Here is a 16926-nt window from a genome sequence, read left to right on the forward strand (position 1 = left end):
TCACTGTGTTCAGTGGCCACTAACTGGATCCTTAGTTTCACTTAACTTCTTGAAAAATGCATGTTGTTCCTCACAAAGAGAATAGGAAGGCGTTGAGGAAATGTATCGCTTCTTCTAACTGTGCTCCTGGAACTGGAATCCCTGCCTCACCTCGTGGGCAGCCAAGCAGGCCCCTTATCTAATTGTTAATACTTAGATGCCTTTTTGATATGCTAAGAACTCCTAGTGAGGAAGGTGGAATAAATCATTAAGTGAGAAGGAAGGCTTCAATCATTAGCCACAACTTCTGTATAATTGGCTTCTTCAACATGCCATTCATTAACCTGGTTTCAGTAATTAACAGAATTATAGAAAAATGTTTTAAATGTCCAAAGCTATACATAACTGGTACAAAATCATTCATGCTCAGATTTTCTTACTAAGACTTGTCAAGTGCTTCATTTTTTTCAAAAGCCTGAAAGTATACATAATTGAGTGGTGTAATAAATACTAAATTCTCTAGTATTGTATTAAGTATGTAATGTAGATGGAGATATGTTTGCCATTATTTTCATAAACCAGAGAGTCAGGAAATTTTATAAAGTTGACATCTTTGTGTCATGTAATTGCAGATAGATGCATATAATTCCATTTAAGATAAAAAAGAATTGAGTTTCATCACTTAAAAAAATAAATACATTTACTTAGCATGAATTTTACATTCAATGCAAGGCATTTATTTCTGGAACTTGGATCACACTCACTGTGTTGTATATGTAAAACCTTCATTGACTAGTATATACATTTTAAGTTTATTATCTTTTGCCTTTACACAAAACCCTTGGCAGACTAGTCTTAATGCATACATGTTGGAGATAACTGAGTCTGTTTCTTGTCAGTTCTAAATTTAAATGATTTACTTTTCTTGATGGTTGAAAATGCTTGAAGTTGGGGCATTAGGGGGTAAATTCAGGCCATTTGCGCTTCTTCAAAGAATTTAGAATTTACATGATAGATGAAAGGTTACTAAATACTGTTCACATTCTGGATTTAGAGAGGCAAATAGGAGTGCCCATCCTTAAATACATTAAATTCATATGTAACATCTAGTTTGAGAAAATGAGCGTGGGAGGAAGTGGGAAAAAGGGAAGATTAGAGCAACAGATTTGGAGATAAAATGACAAAGACCTTTTATATTCTCGTGGGAATGAAACAAAGAGGGGAAAAATATCAATAAAGCAAGTTGCAAAAAAAGTTTGATGGCCTGAAAATAAAGGCATGAAGAAAAAAAGTAGAGCATGAAATTCAAATGTACATTTGTTGCCATTTATTTTATCATGTATGTTTACCATAAAAATGCAGATTTAGAAAATAAAAGGAAAGAAAAAAACACTGTCATTCCTACCCCTAGAGAAAGTCATTCTTAGCATGTTGGTATATATTTTTACAGTCTTTATCTAAAACTGTGTGTGTGTGTGTGTGTGTGTGTGTGAGCACACACGCACATACACACACGTAGAGGATTTTTTACACTAAGGAATCTCATTCTATCAAGTGTTTTGTAACATATTTCATCACTTAATATATTGTGTGCATCCTTTCATGTCAAAAATCGACTTCAATATAAATACACTTAATGGCTGCATAAATATTCCATTTTGTAGAATAAACAAATAAATGAATTCTATCAAAATATGCTGTAAATTGATCCCTCACAACTTCCATTATTAAAATGGAGCTACAGCCCCCCTACACCCTGAATGACTGAAAACCTGTGGAAGCAGAGGCATCAGTAGGCTAGAGTGCTGTTGCATCCAGGAGTGCTTTGCTTAGTCTGAAGGATCTACAGTACTCCCACAGCCTCAACTCACTGTTCAGTTTCCTGTGCCTGATGTTATTCAGTCTCTCTCACTTCCCAGATGCCTAATTTCTTTTGCCCAGCCTGGGGAACATCTCTGTTTTTCTCAGTGTCCTGCAATGTTTGATAGAACTGGATTCAAATATGGTACTTCAGTGGCTGATTCCCCCATCTAATGCATGCACGTACTTCACTGAAGACCCATGGTCTTGGGGGAGGGAATAATTTAAAATCCATTCTGTCCAACTCTAGAGAAAACTGATAAAATATGAATATTAAGCTTTTTAACGGTGTGATTTCAGTTTGCAGGTAGAGGTGAAGTGGGGAGATATTTCCAAGTGCCCTGAAATAATCAGAAGTAAGCAGTCAACTCTTTTGCATACATGTGCCTCTTATCTTGAATAAGAGACCTGTTCATGCAGACCTAAGTGGAACTTTGGAATATCCATTTAACTTAGGTACCTGTGTAATATACATTAATCTTAGAGGACACTGATATGATTTGTGCCATGCTGTCCTTTTAAATATGTCATTACCAAAGTGGAAACAATCCAATAACAGTCTATGGGTTAGATAAATTATGTTGTATTCTATAGCAGAATACTCTCCAATTATTTTTAAATGGTATAATAGCAAAAATCTATAATTTATGTAAAGATGTTCATGATGTATTTTTTATGTTTTAATTTTTTATTATTAAAATTTTTTAAACTGAATTTTCATTTTATATTATAGTTGATTTACAATGTTGTGTTAGTTTCAGGTGTACAACAAAGTAATTCAGTTATACATCTACATATATTTATTCTTTTTTTAGATTCTTTTCCTATATAGGATATTACAGAATATTGAGTAGAGTTCCCTGTGCTATATAGTAGGTCCTTGTTGGTTATCTATTTTATATATAGTAATGTGCATATGTAAATCCCAAACCCCTAATTTGTCCCTCCCCCCACCTTTTCCCTTTGGTAGCCATAAGTTTGTTTTCAAAGTCTGTGAGTCTGTTTCTGTTTTATAAATAAGTTCATTTGTATCATTTTTTTTAGATTCCACATATAAATGATATCATATGGTATTTGTCTCTGTCTGACTTACTTCACTTAGTCTGATAATCTCTAAGTCCATCCATGTTGCTGCAAATGGAATTATTTCATTCTTTTTTACGGCTGAGTAATATTCCATTATATATATATGTACAACATCTTCTTTATCTATTCTTCTGTTGATCGACATTTAGGTTGCTTCCCTGTCTTGGCTGTTGTAAATAGTGCTGCAATGAACATTGGGTTGCATGGATCTTTTCAAATTATGGATTTCTTCAGATATATGTCCAGGAGTGGGATTGATGGATCATATGGTAGTTCTATTTTTAGTTTTTTAAGGAATCTCCATACTGTTCTCCATAGTGGTTGTACCAATTTACATTCCCCACAACAGTGTAGGAGGGTTCCCTTTTCTCCACACCCTCTCCAGCATTCACTGTAGACTTTTTTTTTTTTTGGCGGTATGCGGGCCTCTCACTGTTGTGGCCTCTCCCGTTGCGGAGCACAGGCTCCGGACGTGCAGGCTCAGCAGCCATGGCTCACGGGCCCAGCCGCTCTGCAGCATGTGGGATCTTCCCGGACTGGGGCATGAACCCGTGTCCCCTGCATCGGCATGCGGACTCCCAACCACTGCACCACCAGGGAAGCCCTCACTATAGACTTTTTGATGATGGCAATTTTGGCCAGTGTGAGGTGATATTTCATTGCACTTTTGATTTGCATTTCTCTAATAATTAGCAATGTTGAGCATCTTTTCATGTGCTTTTTGGTCACCTGTATGTCTTCTTTGGAGAAAAATCTATTTAGGACTTCTGCCCATGTTTTGATTAGGTTTTTGTTTTTTTGACATAGAGCTGCTTGAGCCATTTGTATATTTCAGAGATTAATCCCTTGTCAGTGGCTTCATTAGCAACTATTTTCTCCCTTTCTGAGTGTTGTCTTTTGATCTTCTTTATGGTTTCTTTGCTGTGCAGAAGCTTTTAAGTTTAATTAGATTCCATTTGTTTACTTTTGTTCTTATTTTCATTACTCCAGGAGGTGGATCAAGGAAGATGTTGCTGAGATTTATGTCAAAGAGTTTTTTGCCTATGTTTTCTTCTGAGAGTTTTATAGTGTCCGGCCTTACATTTAGGTCTTTGATCCATTTTGAGTTTATTTTTGTGTTTAGTGTAAGAAAATTGTTCTAATTTCATTCTGTTACATGTAGCTGTCCAGTTTTCCCAGCACAACTTATTATAGAGACTGTCTTTTCTCCATTGTGTATTCTTACCTCCTTTCTCATAGATTAATTGACATAGGTGCGTGAGTTTATTTCTCGGCTTTCTGTCCTTTTCCATTGATCTATATTTCTGTTTTGTGCCAGTACCATACTGTCTTGATGACTGTAGCTTTGTAGCATAGTCTGAAGTCAGGAAGCCTCATTCCTCCAGCTCTGTTTTTCTTTCTCAGGATTACTTTGGCTATTTGGGGTCTTTAGTGTTTTCATAAAAATTTAAAAATTTTTTGTTCTAGTTCTGTGAAAAATGCCATTGGTAATTTAATAGGGACTGCATTGAATTTGTAGATTGTCTTGCATAGTATAGTCATTTTGACAATATTGATTCTGCCAATTCAAGAACATGGTATATCTTTTAATTTGTTTGTGTCATCTTTGATTTCTTTCATCAGCATCTTATAGTTTTCAGAGGACAGATCTTTTGTCTCCTTAGGTAGGTTTATTCCTAGGTATTTCATTCTTTTTGATGTGATGGTAAATGGGATTGTTTCCTTAATTTCTCTTTCTGAACTTTAATTGTTAGTGTATAGGAATGCAAGAGATTTCTGTGCATTAATTTTGTATCCTGCTAACTTTACCAAATTCATTGATTAGCTCTAGTAGTTTTCTGGTAGCATCTTTAGGATTTTCTATGTATAGTATCATATCATCTGCAAACAGTAACAGTTTTACCTCTTCTTTTCCAATTTGGGTTCCTTTTATTACTTTTTCTTCTCTGATTGCTGTGGCTAGGACTTACAAAACTATGTTGAATAAAAGTGGTGGAGGGGACATCCTTGTCTTATTCCTGATCCTAGAAGGTATGCTTTCAGCTTTTCACCATTGTGAATGATGTTAGCTGTGGGTTTGTCATATATGGCCTATATTATATTGAGGTAAATTCCCTCTATGCTCACCTTCTAGAGAGTTTTTCTCATAAATGGGTGTTGATTTTTGTCAAAAGCTTTTTCTGCATCTATTGAGATGATCATATTTTTGTTCTTCAGTTTGTTAGTATGGTGTATCACATTGATTGATTTGCGTATATTGAAGAATCCTTGCATCCCTGGGCTAAATCCCACTTGATCATGGTGTATGATCCTTTTAATACATTCTTGGATTTGGTTTGCTAGTTTTTGTTGAGGATTTTTGTGTCTATGTTCATCAGTGAAATTGGCCTGTAATTTTCTTTTTTTGTGGTATCTTTGTCTGCTTTTGGTATCAGGGTGATTGTGGCTCATAGAATGAGCTTGGGAGTGTTCCTCCTGCAATCTTTTGGAAGAGTTTCAGAAGGATAGGTCAGAAGGATAGGATAGGATAGTTTCAGAAGGATAGGATATCAAACATTTATCTCTTCTCTAAATGTTTGATAGAATTGGCCTCTGAGCCATCTGGTCCTGGACTTCTGTTTGTTGGAAGTTTTAAAATCACTGTTCAATTTCTGGTGGGCAGGGCCATGTCAAGTAGTGAGCTGTGAGGTCAGTAAGGCTCTAGACAGCCTGTCTGCTGATGGGTGGGGCTGTGATCTTATCCTGCTAGTTGTTTGGTCTGAGGTATTGCAGCACTGGAGCCTGTAGGCTGCTGGGTAGGGCCAGGTCTTGATGCCAAAACTGTGACCTCTGGGAGAGCTTATGCCCATCAATATTCTCTGGGGCCTCTGTCACCAGTGTCCTTGCTGCCCCAGTAAGCCACAGCTGATCCCCTCGTCTCCAAGTGACCCTCCAAGACTTATAGGTAGGTCTGGCCCAGGATCCTATGGAGTTACTTCTTTTTGCTGGGTCCCAGTGCACATGAATCCTTGTGTGCACCCTTCAAGAGTGTATTCTTTGTTTCCCCCAGTCCTGTGGAGCTCCTTTACTCAAGCCCTGCTGGCCTTCAAAGCCAAATGCTCTGGGGGCTCCTCCTCCTGATAGCAGATCCTTAGGCTGGGGAGCCTGACATGGGGCTTAGAACTCTCACTCCTGTGGGACAACCTCTGTGACACAATTATTTTCCAGTGTGTGGGCCACCCACCCAGTGGGTATGGGATTTGATTATATTGCAAAAGCACCCCTCCTACCATCTCGCTGTGGCTTCTTCTGTGTCTTTGGGTGTAGAATATCATTTTTGTAGGTTCAAGCTTTTTTGTTGATGGTCGTTCAGCAGTGTGACTTTGGTGTTTTCATGAGAGGAGGTGAGCTCAAATCCTTCTACTCCGCCATATTGTCCAGGAATCTCCCATGATGTATTGATAAACGGGGAGGCTACAAAATAGCATGTGCTATTTTATAAAAATAAATTGTATGCTTTATCTTTACATGGCTATCTTTGCATGAATATCTTTACATGAATTGTTAATGGTGGTTGTTTTAGACTGAGAGGATTATTGGAAACTTCTATTTTTTTTCTTTTTGTGTATTTATATTTTTTAAGTTTTCTGTAATTCATAGATTTCAACTTTGTAGTGAGATAAACAAATTTGAAGGGGCTCATTATACCATCTCTCAAGCAGATGGCTTGTCATTCAGAGGTTGCCGTTCTCTTAAAAGGCAGAATCAATAGCAGAAATTATAAGTATCTCCTGCTAAGTGACTCATACTGTGCTAGGGTGATGAGAGGTAAGGGGCAGCTACATTAGCATGTTTCCTTGGATTATCATGAGTAAAAACATTTGGACAGCAGAGAGTAGGGGGAAGTGATTAGCAATTCAAGGCCTAAAAGTTATTTTCTTTCTATTTTTTTCCTCCTTCTTTTCTTTCAAGTTGATGAGGACATTTCCCTTTGCATGGTGTAGCTAATGGGTGAGCTGATTCTTGCTGATATTCATAGAATAGGTTAATCTCAGGATTAGGTTAAAAAAAAAAGGAGCAACAAGCACATGCTCCCTGAATATTTCCTACTGAAATAACCACTGTTCAAATCACAGAATGTCTCCTGTAAGTCTTTAAAATGATCGAAGTGAGTCCTTATAGAATTTCTGGCAAGGTGAAATTCCTGGGTACATCTCACAAAGTAGAATTTCCAACCACAGTGGGATTTCCAAGAATATGCCTAGAAGAAAACAAATGAATCTTCACTCTCTAAGAGCTCTTTTTCTTTGTTTAACCAACTGCTGAGAAATATAAGTGGGGGCCAGTGAAGAACAACTTGTACTATGAATACAGGATAGTCATCGGTTTTTAGAGCTGGACAGGCTTTTAGAGATCATCTAACTCAAATCTGAGAAAGATGAGACTCGCCCCAAAGTTTTGTATCTATCATACAGATGGCGGCTCCCTTCTCACCACTTTCCCATTATATAAGTGGAAAAGGAGGACTGCATTCACTTTCTTAGGCTGAAGTTCTGTTCCTTAGTCATATTTTCTCATTATGCTTTTTGGCATTTGTGCCACAGCTGCAACTACATATGCTTCAGTTGATGGAAGAAGTGGGAGTAGGATTTGTAACATGAGCTATACCTAGATTATGTGGACGAGAGTATTAAATAGAATGTACTCAGAGATATTTGTCCCCTTTCAAAAAAAATTAAGCATAAGAATTCAGTTTATTTCAGTTTTAAATCTCAACAAGTTTATTCTCTGAGAGCCGATTTCTCTAGATTTCCGTGACATTTTTGGATGGAGCAGAAAAAGTCCCTATGGAATAGATTAGAGAGTGTTAATATGCTTAAGTAGAAAGAAAACCTCTATAGAAGAATTAGTGTACATGACTAAGGTTCTGTGAAGTCTGCTGATTGTACCAGCACCAGCTCACCAGTACCTTCCAATGACCACTTCTTTCCTTGTAACTCCATTGGGTGTGATTCAGATTGACCAAGATCATCTATCATTTCGTTGGACTTCTTCACAGCCCCTCTGCTTCCTAGCTGAGTTATTTATGTAACATTATTCCACATGGGAAAGCCCAGCTGTTAAAAGTTTTAGAATCGGGAATAAGAACAGATTTTTATTAGATCTTTCATCTTGTCTACAGTGTGTTTTTCTTGGTTTAAATAATGATAACAGCATGCTAGCACCTCTGCCATAACTCACTCTCCTGTACGTGTCTTGGAGGGGAGAATGCCCTTGTACTTCTGGGGTTCCAGAATGAGGCTTTTATAAAACTGAATCTGAAATCAATGTGTGGGATGGTATAGTCACCTGGTGAGTTTGAACTCATATGCCTGGGGTAGGCACTGCAGAGGTAAAAATGATAGAACTAAACTACAGATTGGCGGGAGCAAGGGAGGGATATGAAAGAGAGAAAAAAAAGGAGTTTAGGGGGTTAGAAAGTTTCTATCATAGAAGGAAAGTTGTACTGTTTACAAAAATAAGGAGACCCAGACAGAAGCAGATTTAGAAGGGATAAACAGTTTTGTTTGGCTTGTTTTTGACTTGCTGGGAGGCGATCCAAGTGGGTCTTTAAGAGGATGTGAGGCCCTTGTAATGTGTCAGATTGGTTAGGCCGTCCTACATTTCCCAGAACTCCATTTCTTCTAAGGTTTGGTTAGAGTGGGCCACAGGAGAGTCTTGTGTGAAATTTGAGGGCAGAGGTGCAGCAACCACCGTTTTGTTAGCGCACACATGTTGTCCCAGGTGTGCTAAACTTTTTAGCATGAGGCAATGGCTGGGCCTATAACTATTCCACTTTCTCTTTCAGTTTCTCTAACCCTTGGCCAGATGTGTGTTTAGCTACAAGGTGAAGGGCACTGGCTTCTTTCTGCAGGACGTCCACAGCACCAAGATCAGAGCAATAATAACTGATGGGTTTCAGTCCATCCTGAAGCTTCTAGCCTTTCCTTCCCAGTTACCTGCCGTGTGGATTTCAGTTCCAATACGAGATCCAAGGACAGCCTGATAGACACTATACCTGCTCCAATTTTGCAAGCAGGTATTGACTCATCCTTTGCATGAGTCTGCCAGTCTTCTCTATGGTTCAAAGCACTGCATAATTTGGCTCATTTTTCTATCCAACTTATACCATTCTTTGTCTCATTTAGTTCATGCTAGTTTCCTACCAACTTCTCCACTTCAAGTCCCAAGCTCTTTCCCATCTCTGGGTCCTCAAGTATGCTGTTCCTTCTGCCTCCTGGCTCATGCTCTTTTCGTCTGCAGGTCTTAGCCTAACCCATCAACTTCATGGACTGCCCATCTCAGACCACTCCATCTAAAATCATCCTTTGTTTGGTGTCTTCAAGGTCCTTACTAGAGGTTGTGTATGCCTATCTATTTTGGTTAGTTGGTCTTCATTAGAATCGAGGTTCTGTGACAGGAGGAGCTGTCTTGTTCCACATTGTATACGCTGATGCTGGCACTGTGTCTGGCACACAGCCAGTTCTCAAAGGATTCTTCTAGAAATAGAAAGGAAGATGTGGAGGAACCTGCTTTGTGGGACAGCCATGTCAGAGGGATTAGTTTTCCATTCCTTGGGGGCATAAAGATTATCATGAATTCTACCCTTATTTCTGTTATTCATGGCAAGTCAAATAATTGCCTAGGGATTCAGGAACCATCTCAATAGTTTCCTATGTCCAATTTCTCTGAACAGATTCAATTACGCCTCTTTGAAAGGATGCCTGTGATGGTAATACTTAAAAACAACTAGGATTGGAGTTGCCAGTAGTATGAATGCAGTTTTAAGTTATGGGTTTTAAATTCTGTTACTGTATGTTATTTTGGCTTTGATTCACTTAGAGCTCATAACAGTGACCCATTAATAGAGATCTGAATGAGGTTTAGATTACATACTCATAAAACTAACTTTTCTGAAAACTCATCTAACTTTATTACCCTATATTTTGTGTTCTACAGCTCTCTTAATTTCATACTGTAAACCTCTTAAACATATTTTATAAAAGTACTCTCATCACTTTCCAAGATTTAATAGAGGTTCCTCCATTTGTGAATAACATTAGCTAAAAAGCAAGCAAAGAATAAACAATACTTTTATTAAATAAAATAAAAAGGAAAATCCTATCTTGTTTTTCTAAGGCCCTAATGAAATGTTATTGAAAGAGTGTTCTATCTTCCTTTCAATCTCCAAGATCAAATCTTTTGGTGTTACCCTGAGTCTGCAGATCATTTTTCTTTAAAACTTCACTACTGCAAATATTCCTTCTTTGAGGCCAGCCTTCTTGAAATCCTTCATGCCTTAAATGTGTCCTTATTTCTTTTTAAGCAGTCTAATATCTCTGCACATTACTTTTCCAGCATTTAGCTTACACATACTACGTGATCAAAAGTGTTGAAGTGGCTCCTAAATTAGACGTTTTTGGCAATTTGGGTACAAACCTTCAATTACTACACATTTGCTCCCAGGCTACTTCCCTTGCCAAATAAAGCTCAAACAGTAGTGGTGTCTGGGTATTTTGAAATTCCCTCTACAGGGTGTGTGTGAAGTGACGTACCCTATTTCCAATATTTATGTTTCTCTCTTTTTTTTTCTCCCAGCAAATCTGTTATGGTTCAGGATATTAATGCAAACCCTCCGAATAGAAAACAGATTTTGCTTTCCTACTGTGTTAAACTAATGGTCTCAAGCAAAGCCATTTTGAATTCTTCTGATCTAAGTTAGAAATCAGAAACTTAGTAATTTTTCTCTATAGTCTCACATCAACTCGTAGTTACAATGGAGCAGTGAGGGAGGTTTATAATATACACTGAGGATACAACTAAGATACTGCTTTTCTATTCGTATATGAAGTACTTTTTGAATTCAAAACTCTACTAAAAATATAGTTGTTGCAATTCACTTGGTTAAGTCAATTATTTCCGGTAACAGGTCTAACGAAGGTTTGTCTGTGTTAACTGGGTGCTGGGAAGATAACAGTAGAAAGACCATGCTACCCAAAGCAAGGTACACAGTACATATGTTTTTTTTCATATTTCTCAATAAATGGTATAAATTGGCTAAATAATCTCACTCTGATGGTCACTGCTCACAGATTTTGATAGCTACTTGCCAGAAGGCTTGAGCATCTGAAGGCTCTCAGTTGAGGACAAGTTGAAAGTCACTGTCAATAATTAATTGTCACTTTCACTCAGAATCAGATTTCCACCATCTCTGGAGGGAATTCATGACTTCACATCTAAAGCAAGTCATTAGACTCTTGAAGGCTCACTCAAAGAAACAGCAATATAATAGATTGAACAGCTTTAAGATGCAAAACAATATAAAAATAAAACTTCCCCAAACCAACCTCGACCAGCCATGAATTAAAATGCAGGTAAAACAAATAGAAATATTTCTCTATTCCCATCTTACTCAAAACATGGCCATTTCAATACTCTAACCAACCCCCTAAAAAACCTTTCACTCACCTGACAATAAGACAAAACTAGGAGGCTCTTGCAAGTTCATTTTGATTTTTATTACATACCACAGACATATGCACTAACCATAGTGTAGGATGATTTTTTGTACTCTCAAAACCACAGGAAATATATTTCCACCTACCCTTTTTTTTCTGATATTGGAGTGGCATTTCAGATTACCATTTTGGGACTGGTTGAGGGCAAAGTAAAAGAAACTGTGGAAGGCAATGTATAGATTACATAATCATGAAGCTATTTTTGGAAGCTAGTAACTTGCTGATTGAGAATAACAGGGCTGTGCAATACTCACAATGCTGATATTACACAAGTACTTATATTTTGTACATCTACTGTTACTGGATACCAAAGAAAGTAGAGGGGTCCCTAAGAATCTTCTGTTCTTGTTTTCAGTTTCCTATGATCCAGTACTTCTCAAAGGCTTTGAAAGGAGCACATGTCCTTGTTTATTAGAAATCTTTTCTGTGCACCTAGGAAATGTAGAAATTGCAACCACATTCGCTTCTTATGCACATGTATGCTTTAACAATCCTGACTACTTTTGGCACTGATAGAGTATGAGCTACTCAGAGTTCCTGAAAATATTTGACCTGACTGGTAAGTTACCTTGGCTTTATGCTATGCAGATGCCTCTGGAGAGGACAGTAATGTATTATTCTTGGTCCAAAATACGGTTGGCATGGATATATTTAACCTTGTTTACACATACACCAAGGGAGAATTTTATTTTTACTCTTGAATTTTTTTGTCAGGCAGGAGGAAACATATTGAACTTCAATTCTGAGGTAGATAATAGATAGCAATGAGAAAAATACAAGACCCTCTAGGATCTAACCTCTCTCCACCTTTCTAGGCTTATATCGTAGTGTAGTTGACCCTTGAACAATGTGGGGGTTAGGGGCGCTGACCGTCTGCGCAGTCCACACTCCAGGGATATCCTACAGTCAGCCATCCATAAGCGGGGTTCCGTAGCCACAGATTCGACCAACTTGGGATCATGCAGTACTGTAGCATTTACCACTGAAAAAAACCCAACATATAAGTGGAGCTGCACAGTTCAAACCTGTGTTGTTCAAGGCTCAGCTGTACTCCCCAAGCGGCTGGCACGACAAGCTAGGTACTGATGGTCCATAATATACCCCTGGTGCTTTTGCATATTGCTCTTAAATTCAGCTTAAGCCTTGATTCTCTGGAAGGAAGTTCATATCCCTGACTGAGCTGTCACCTTTTTATTTTCTTCTAGAATCCTGGTGTTATCTCAATAATAAATGCTATCACACTGCACTTCATATAAAATAACCTAATTTCTCTCTCACCCACAACATTATGAACCACTAGAGGGAAGAAACTGTGTACTTGTGTTCAGTGATCACAGATTGAATGCACTCTTAATGCCTCTTTAAAATGCTGAAATATAAATATTCTATTTATAAGTGGTAGGTCTTTTTCACAAAACCAGGCAGAGATCTGTTCATTTTTGACTTTGTGAACTTGAAGAAGTTACTTCACTGAAATCTCAATTTTGTCCTAGGTTAGAACTAGACTGATCTGCATTTTACTAAGATGATGGTGTCTGTTACAAGTTACATATTACTACTTTTCCCAGCATAGGACTGTTTTGAATCTGACGATGTAAGAACATTCAGGATAGTAGTGTCTGGCACAGCAGCATAGGCATTAACAAAATACTGGACTTGAATCTAAACTTTTTTAAGCCACAGAGGGAATTCAGCAGACTATGTCTTCTTTTGATTGAACATCTTTGAAGACTGCCTGGAAAGAAGGCATGCTCCTGCCATTGGCACAGCTGAGGCCAATCAGGAACTAAACATCAGCACAAAACAAATTCCAGGCAAGATGGAATCAAAAGATTTTGGAGCCAGGAAGGAGCTTAGGGAGGGTATTTGAATCTAGCAAGCTGTGGACTTTAGTGCCCATCATCCCATCTGGCCTTGCACCAAGACTGTGACAGAGGCAGTCCATCTGATGTTTAAATTGATCCTTAATCCTCTTCTGCATCTTACCACCTTGCCAAGACCACAAAAGGAATATCTGAATATTCTGTGGGCTTAAAACTACCTACGCCGCCCTTTGGGTTAGAGAATAGGATTTAGTGGTAATTCTTTGAAAAAAAAATACATTAAAGAAAATGCTCATTGGGCTTCCCTGGTGGTGCAGTGGTTGAGAGTCCGCCTGCCGATGCAGGGGACATGGGTTCGTGCCCCGGTCCGGGAAGATCCCACATGCTGCGGAGCAGCTAGGCCCGTGAGCCATGGCCGCTAAGCCTGTGCGTCCGGAGCCTGTGCTCCGCAACGGGAGAGGCCACAACAGTGAGAGGCCCGCGTACTGCAAAAAAAAGAAAAAGAAAATGCTCATTGCTTTTCTTCACAGAATCTTGTGTCTTTCACCACCTCCCAAAGAGCTTGTGTTTCAAAAGGTCAGAATGTCTGGGGTCAGAAATAAGCTGCTTCCTATTCTGTTCAGCATCTACACACAGTAAAATGTTTATATGTTGCCACAAATTTTCCAAAAAATTATTTCTTCCTCTACTTTCCACCTACCTCCTCTGAAATGCCAACTTAAAAGAAATGTCCTAGAACTGATTATCGAGAATAGTCCTCCCTTTTTCATATTAGATTTGTGTTAGTATATAAAAAATTAGTTGATATAGCTTTTGGAAAGTCTAGTTGGCAGCAGAGTTGGACAACAGATGGCCATTCAAGAAACTAGACCCAGAAAGGTGACTTACTCTGCATGTATATTCTGATAAGAGTCCTATTTTGGGGATACCCTGAAAATCCTTGACCTAATGCAAAGCCCAAGAGACAGTGCAGAGTAGGAACAATTATAACCTGATTAACCTGTTTAAGGCAAAATATACCATTTTAAACCAGCTATAGATAAGCCAGAAATGTACAATAAACAAATATACTGACAGCCAAACAGCAGCTTTTATCTTTTGCAAAAAAAAAGCAGGCAACGTGTAACAAGATTTTCTTACATGTTTCCTAGAATTCTAAGTACTTTAAAGTGGTCCTAAAAATAGGTAACTTTCAGTTCCATACTTTGTTTCTGCAGGAACAGCTACTGGCAGGCTCATTTAAAAATAATTCTAAACAATGTTTTTCTTAAAAAAAAAAGTTTATTCTTTTTATCTTTATGGGGAATTAACAGCCGACAACAATATCTAATTAATACTATGTATAATGGGCAATTTTTAGTTAAGAAGTTCTCCTTTGCTTTGAAACTTTAACTGAATTTTGAAATGTTAACCATAAATGTGTAATAACTGCTCTACTACAAAATTTATGTCACATTTCCAATGTTCCTCTTGCCTCAATGAAAATTACTGAAGGTCCTCCTTTATCATCAAAGCTCAAAGACATTTATGCCATGGCATATGGTAAGTAGATGTGAAAACGTTTATCATGTAGTAAGTTACACAAGATTCCAGTTCAAGTTGATAGGCAAAACATAAACTAGATTTAAAGTGCTGTATTAAAAAACAAAAACACAGTTTGCATTTTGGGGTAATTAAAATGTAGAGACCTAACACTAAAAAGAAAGAAAAACGTGTGTAAGATTATCATTCCGTTTAGCTCTTTTTTACTCTAAGCATGTAGTCTTATTCCAAAAACAACAGTTAGCTGGTCAAATTTATGCTTAAGACATTTATCCATACTTAACCAGAGGTTTCAGAGACGATAACACCAGTCAGGTATTCTGAATTCTTTTATGTTAAATAGGAACATTTTCTCAATTGCACTCTTAAGTCACTTCTCATTTATCTTCCTCCTTAAGAACTGCATAGGCTTGTTTTAAATAGTTTAAATACCTGTAATAAACTACAGTTTGCTAACAGTAGAGGTACTCTGGTTAATGCTCAAAATGATGTGGCCAGAGGAAAAAGCAAGCATTATTAAATATGAATGCAGTCCTTACCAACACGAATTGAACCTTTTTTTTTTTTTTTTTTCAATAAAAAAGCTAGTTCAAAAAGTCTCATTCTATAAAGATTTATCGTTTCCAAATCACGGTGAAAGGAACTTAAGTAATTTACCAGTTTTGTTTTCTCCTATGTGCCTTAAAGATACCTCACTAAAAACTGGTATCTGACATAATAGAATGACATATGCAGAATGTAATATTGTAGTGACAGTACTGAGGTTGATTGTTACAGACATATTTAAGCTCTGCGTATTAAATGGTTACATCCTAATTTATAGAACATTGGTCCAATAACAAAAATAGAGAACAGCAGCTGAAAATTTATCTCATTCAATGTTCAAAGATAAAAGGGTTAACCATTCTTTCCATTATTTTCTGCAGATAAGTCCCTTTTTTTTCATATTTAAATCTGATTGCAACTGAATTCTGGCATTTTTCCAAGCTACTGTATGAAGAGGATGCTGAAGGCCATCACAATACAGCATACCGCAACATAAGGACTCTTCCGTTCACCTGTTGGAAAAAAGGTAGATATATTCACGTTGATTAACTGAGTGGTTAGCAGTAAGGTTATTACTTACTACAGGAGAGGAGCATATAGAAAACCAAGATAAAATTCTTGCCTATGAAGCCCATATATTTAGGGGCAGGGGTGGGCAAAACAACTACATGCAACATAAAAGTGAGTATACTCCAGAATGAGCTAAACTATACTGATCTATTTCTAAGACCACCTCCTTTTCATGCCTTTAGAAAACCCTTCATGAGCCATTTCAGTGTCACTGCATAAACCCAGATATTAAAAAATATAACACAGAATGTAGGCTAAAGATCCAAATGAAATTATCTCAAAAACTCAATTAAAACCAAAGAAATATTGCTTGTTTTTTCCCTATAAAAAAGGGAAATTTCCACCTATAAAAAGAAATTCAACATAGTTTCTAGCCATACTTTTTTCTTCATTGATAGCAATTGATGACAATTATAAGGGGTAAAAAATAAGCATTCCTAGATGAAAATAAACAGAGGGTGTTCAATCAAACTGCATTTAAAAAATCAACATAACATAGAATGCTTAATAAAAACATATCAGAGAAAACTAAACTATTTCTGAAATGGATTTCATATCAAATCTTTTACCGTATAATTACTCTGGGTTAGAGATGTAGAACTTAGAACAACCACTTCTGTATTAGTCAATTTTCACATGTGTTTAAGGAGTGTTTGTTTATACTTGGAGACTTTCCTTTGCATGAAGTAGATCTGGAGTTGGCTTGTGAAACTCTTATAAACAGAGATCCTGTAATTGTGAGCTAACTCAAACTCATCTTGTTCTTTCCTGTTTCTTCAGTAATTGCAAGGCTGCACAAAGCACCAGGCATTTTTATGCTGCCTTGAGGGCACATAAGAAAGGAAGAAGGAAGGAGAAAGAGTGATGTGCTACTTCTAGGAATAATCCTGGGTATGTACCTGGTTCCTTTACAGAGATGGTTTATACTCACCTCACCTGTGTTTTTCTGTGATGTTTAAAATAATCTTTTCTAGTAACTAAGT

At 37.4% G+C, this 16926-nt stretch overlaps 1 protein-coding gene across 1 annotated transcript in view; it reads right to left on the bottom strand.

The window, feature by feature from the left end:
• Positions 1 to 14546: 14546 nt before the first annotated feature.
• Positions 14547 to 16926, bottom strand: part of TMEM167A (transmembrane protein 167A) — a 33639-nt gene continuing 31259 nt past the window's right edge. The window contains exon 4 of the mRNA XM_022593390.3: positions 14547 to 15885. Coding sequence (XP_022449098.1) covers positions 15815 to 15885 — 71 coding nt within the window. The 3' untranslated portion in view covers positions 14547 to 15814. The remainder of the gene's footprint in view (positions 15886 to 16926) is intronic.

Source organism: Delphinapterus leucas, chromosome 3 (assembly GCF_059928025.1).
Source record: "Delphinapterus leucas isolate spDelLeu-1000000601 "Yukka" chromosome 3, BTC_Dleu_Yukka2, whole genome shotgun sequence".
In the NCBI taxonomy this organism is placed as follows: Eukaryota; Metazoa; Chordata; class Mammalia; order Artiodactyla; family Monodontidae; genus Delphinapterus; species Delphinapterus leucas.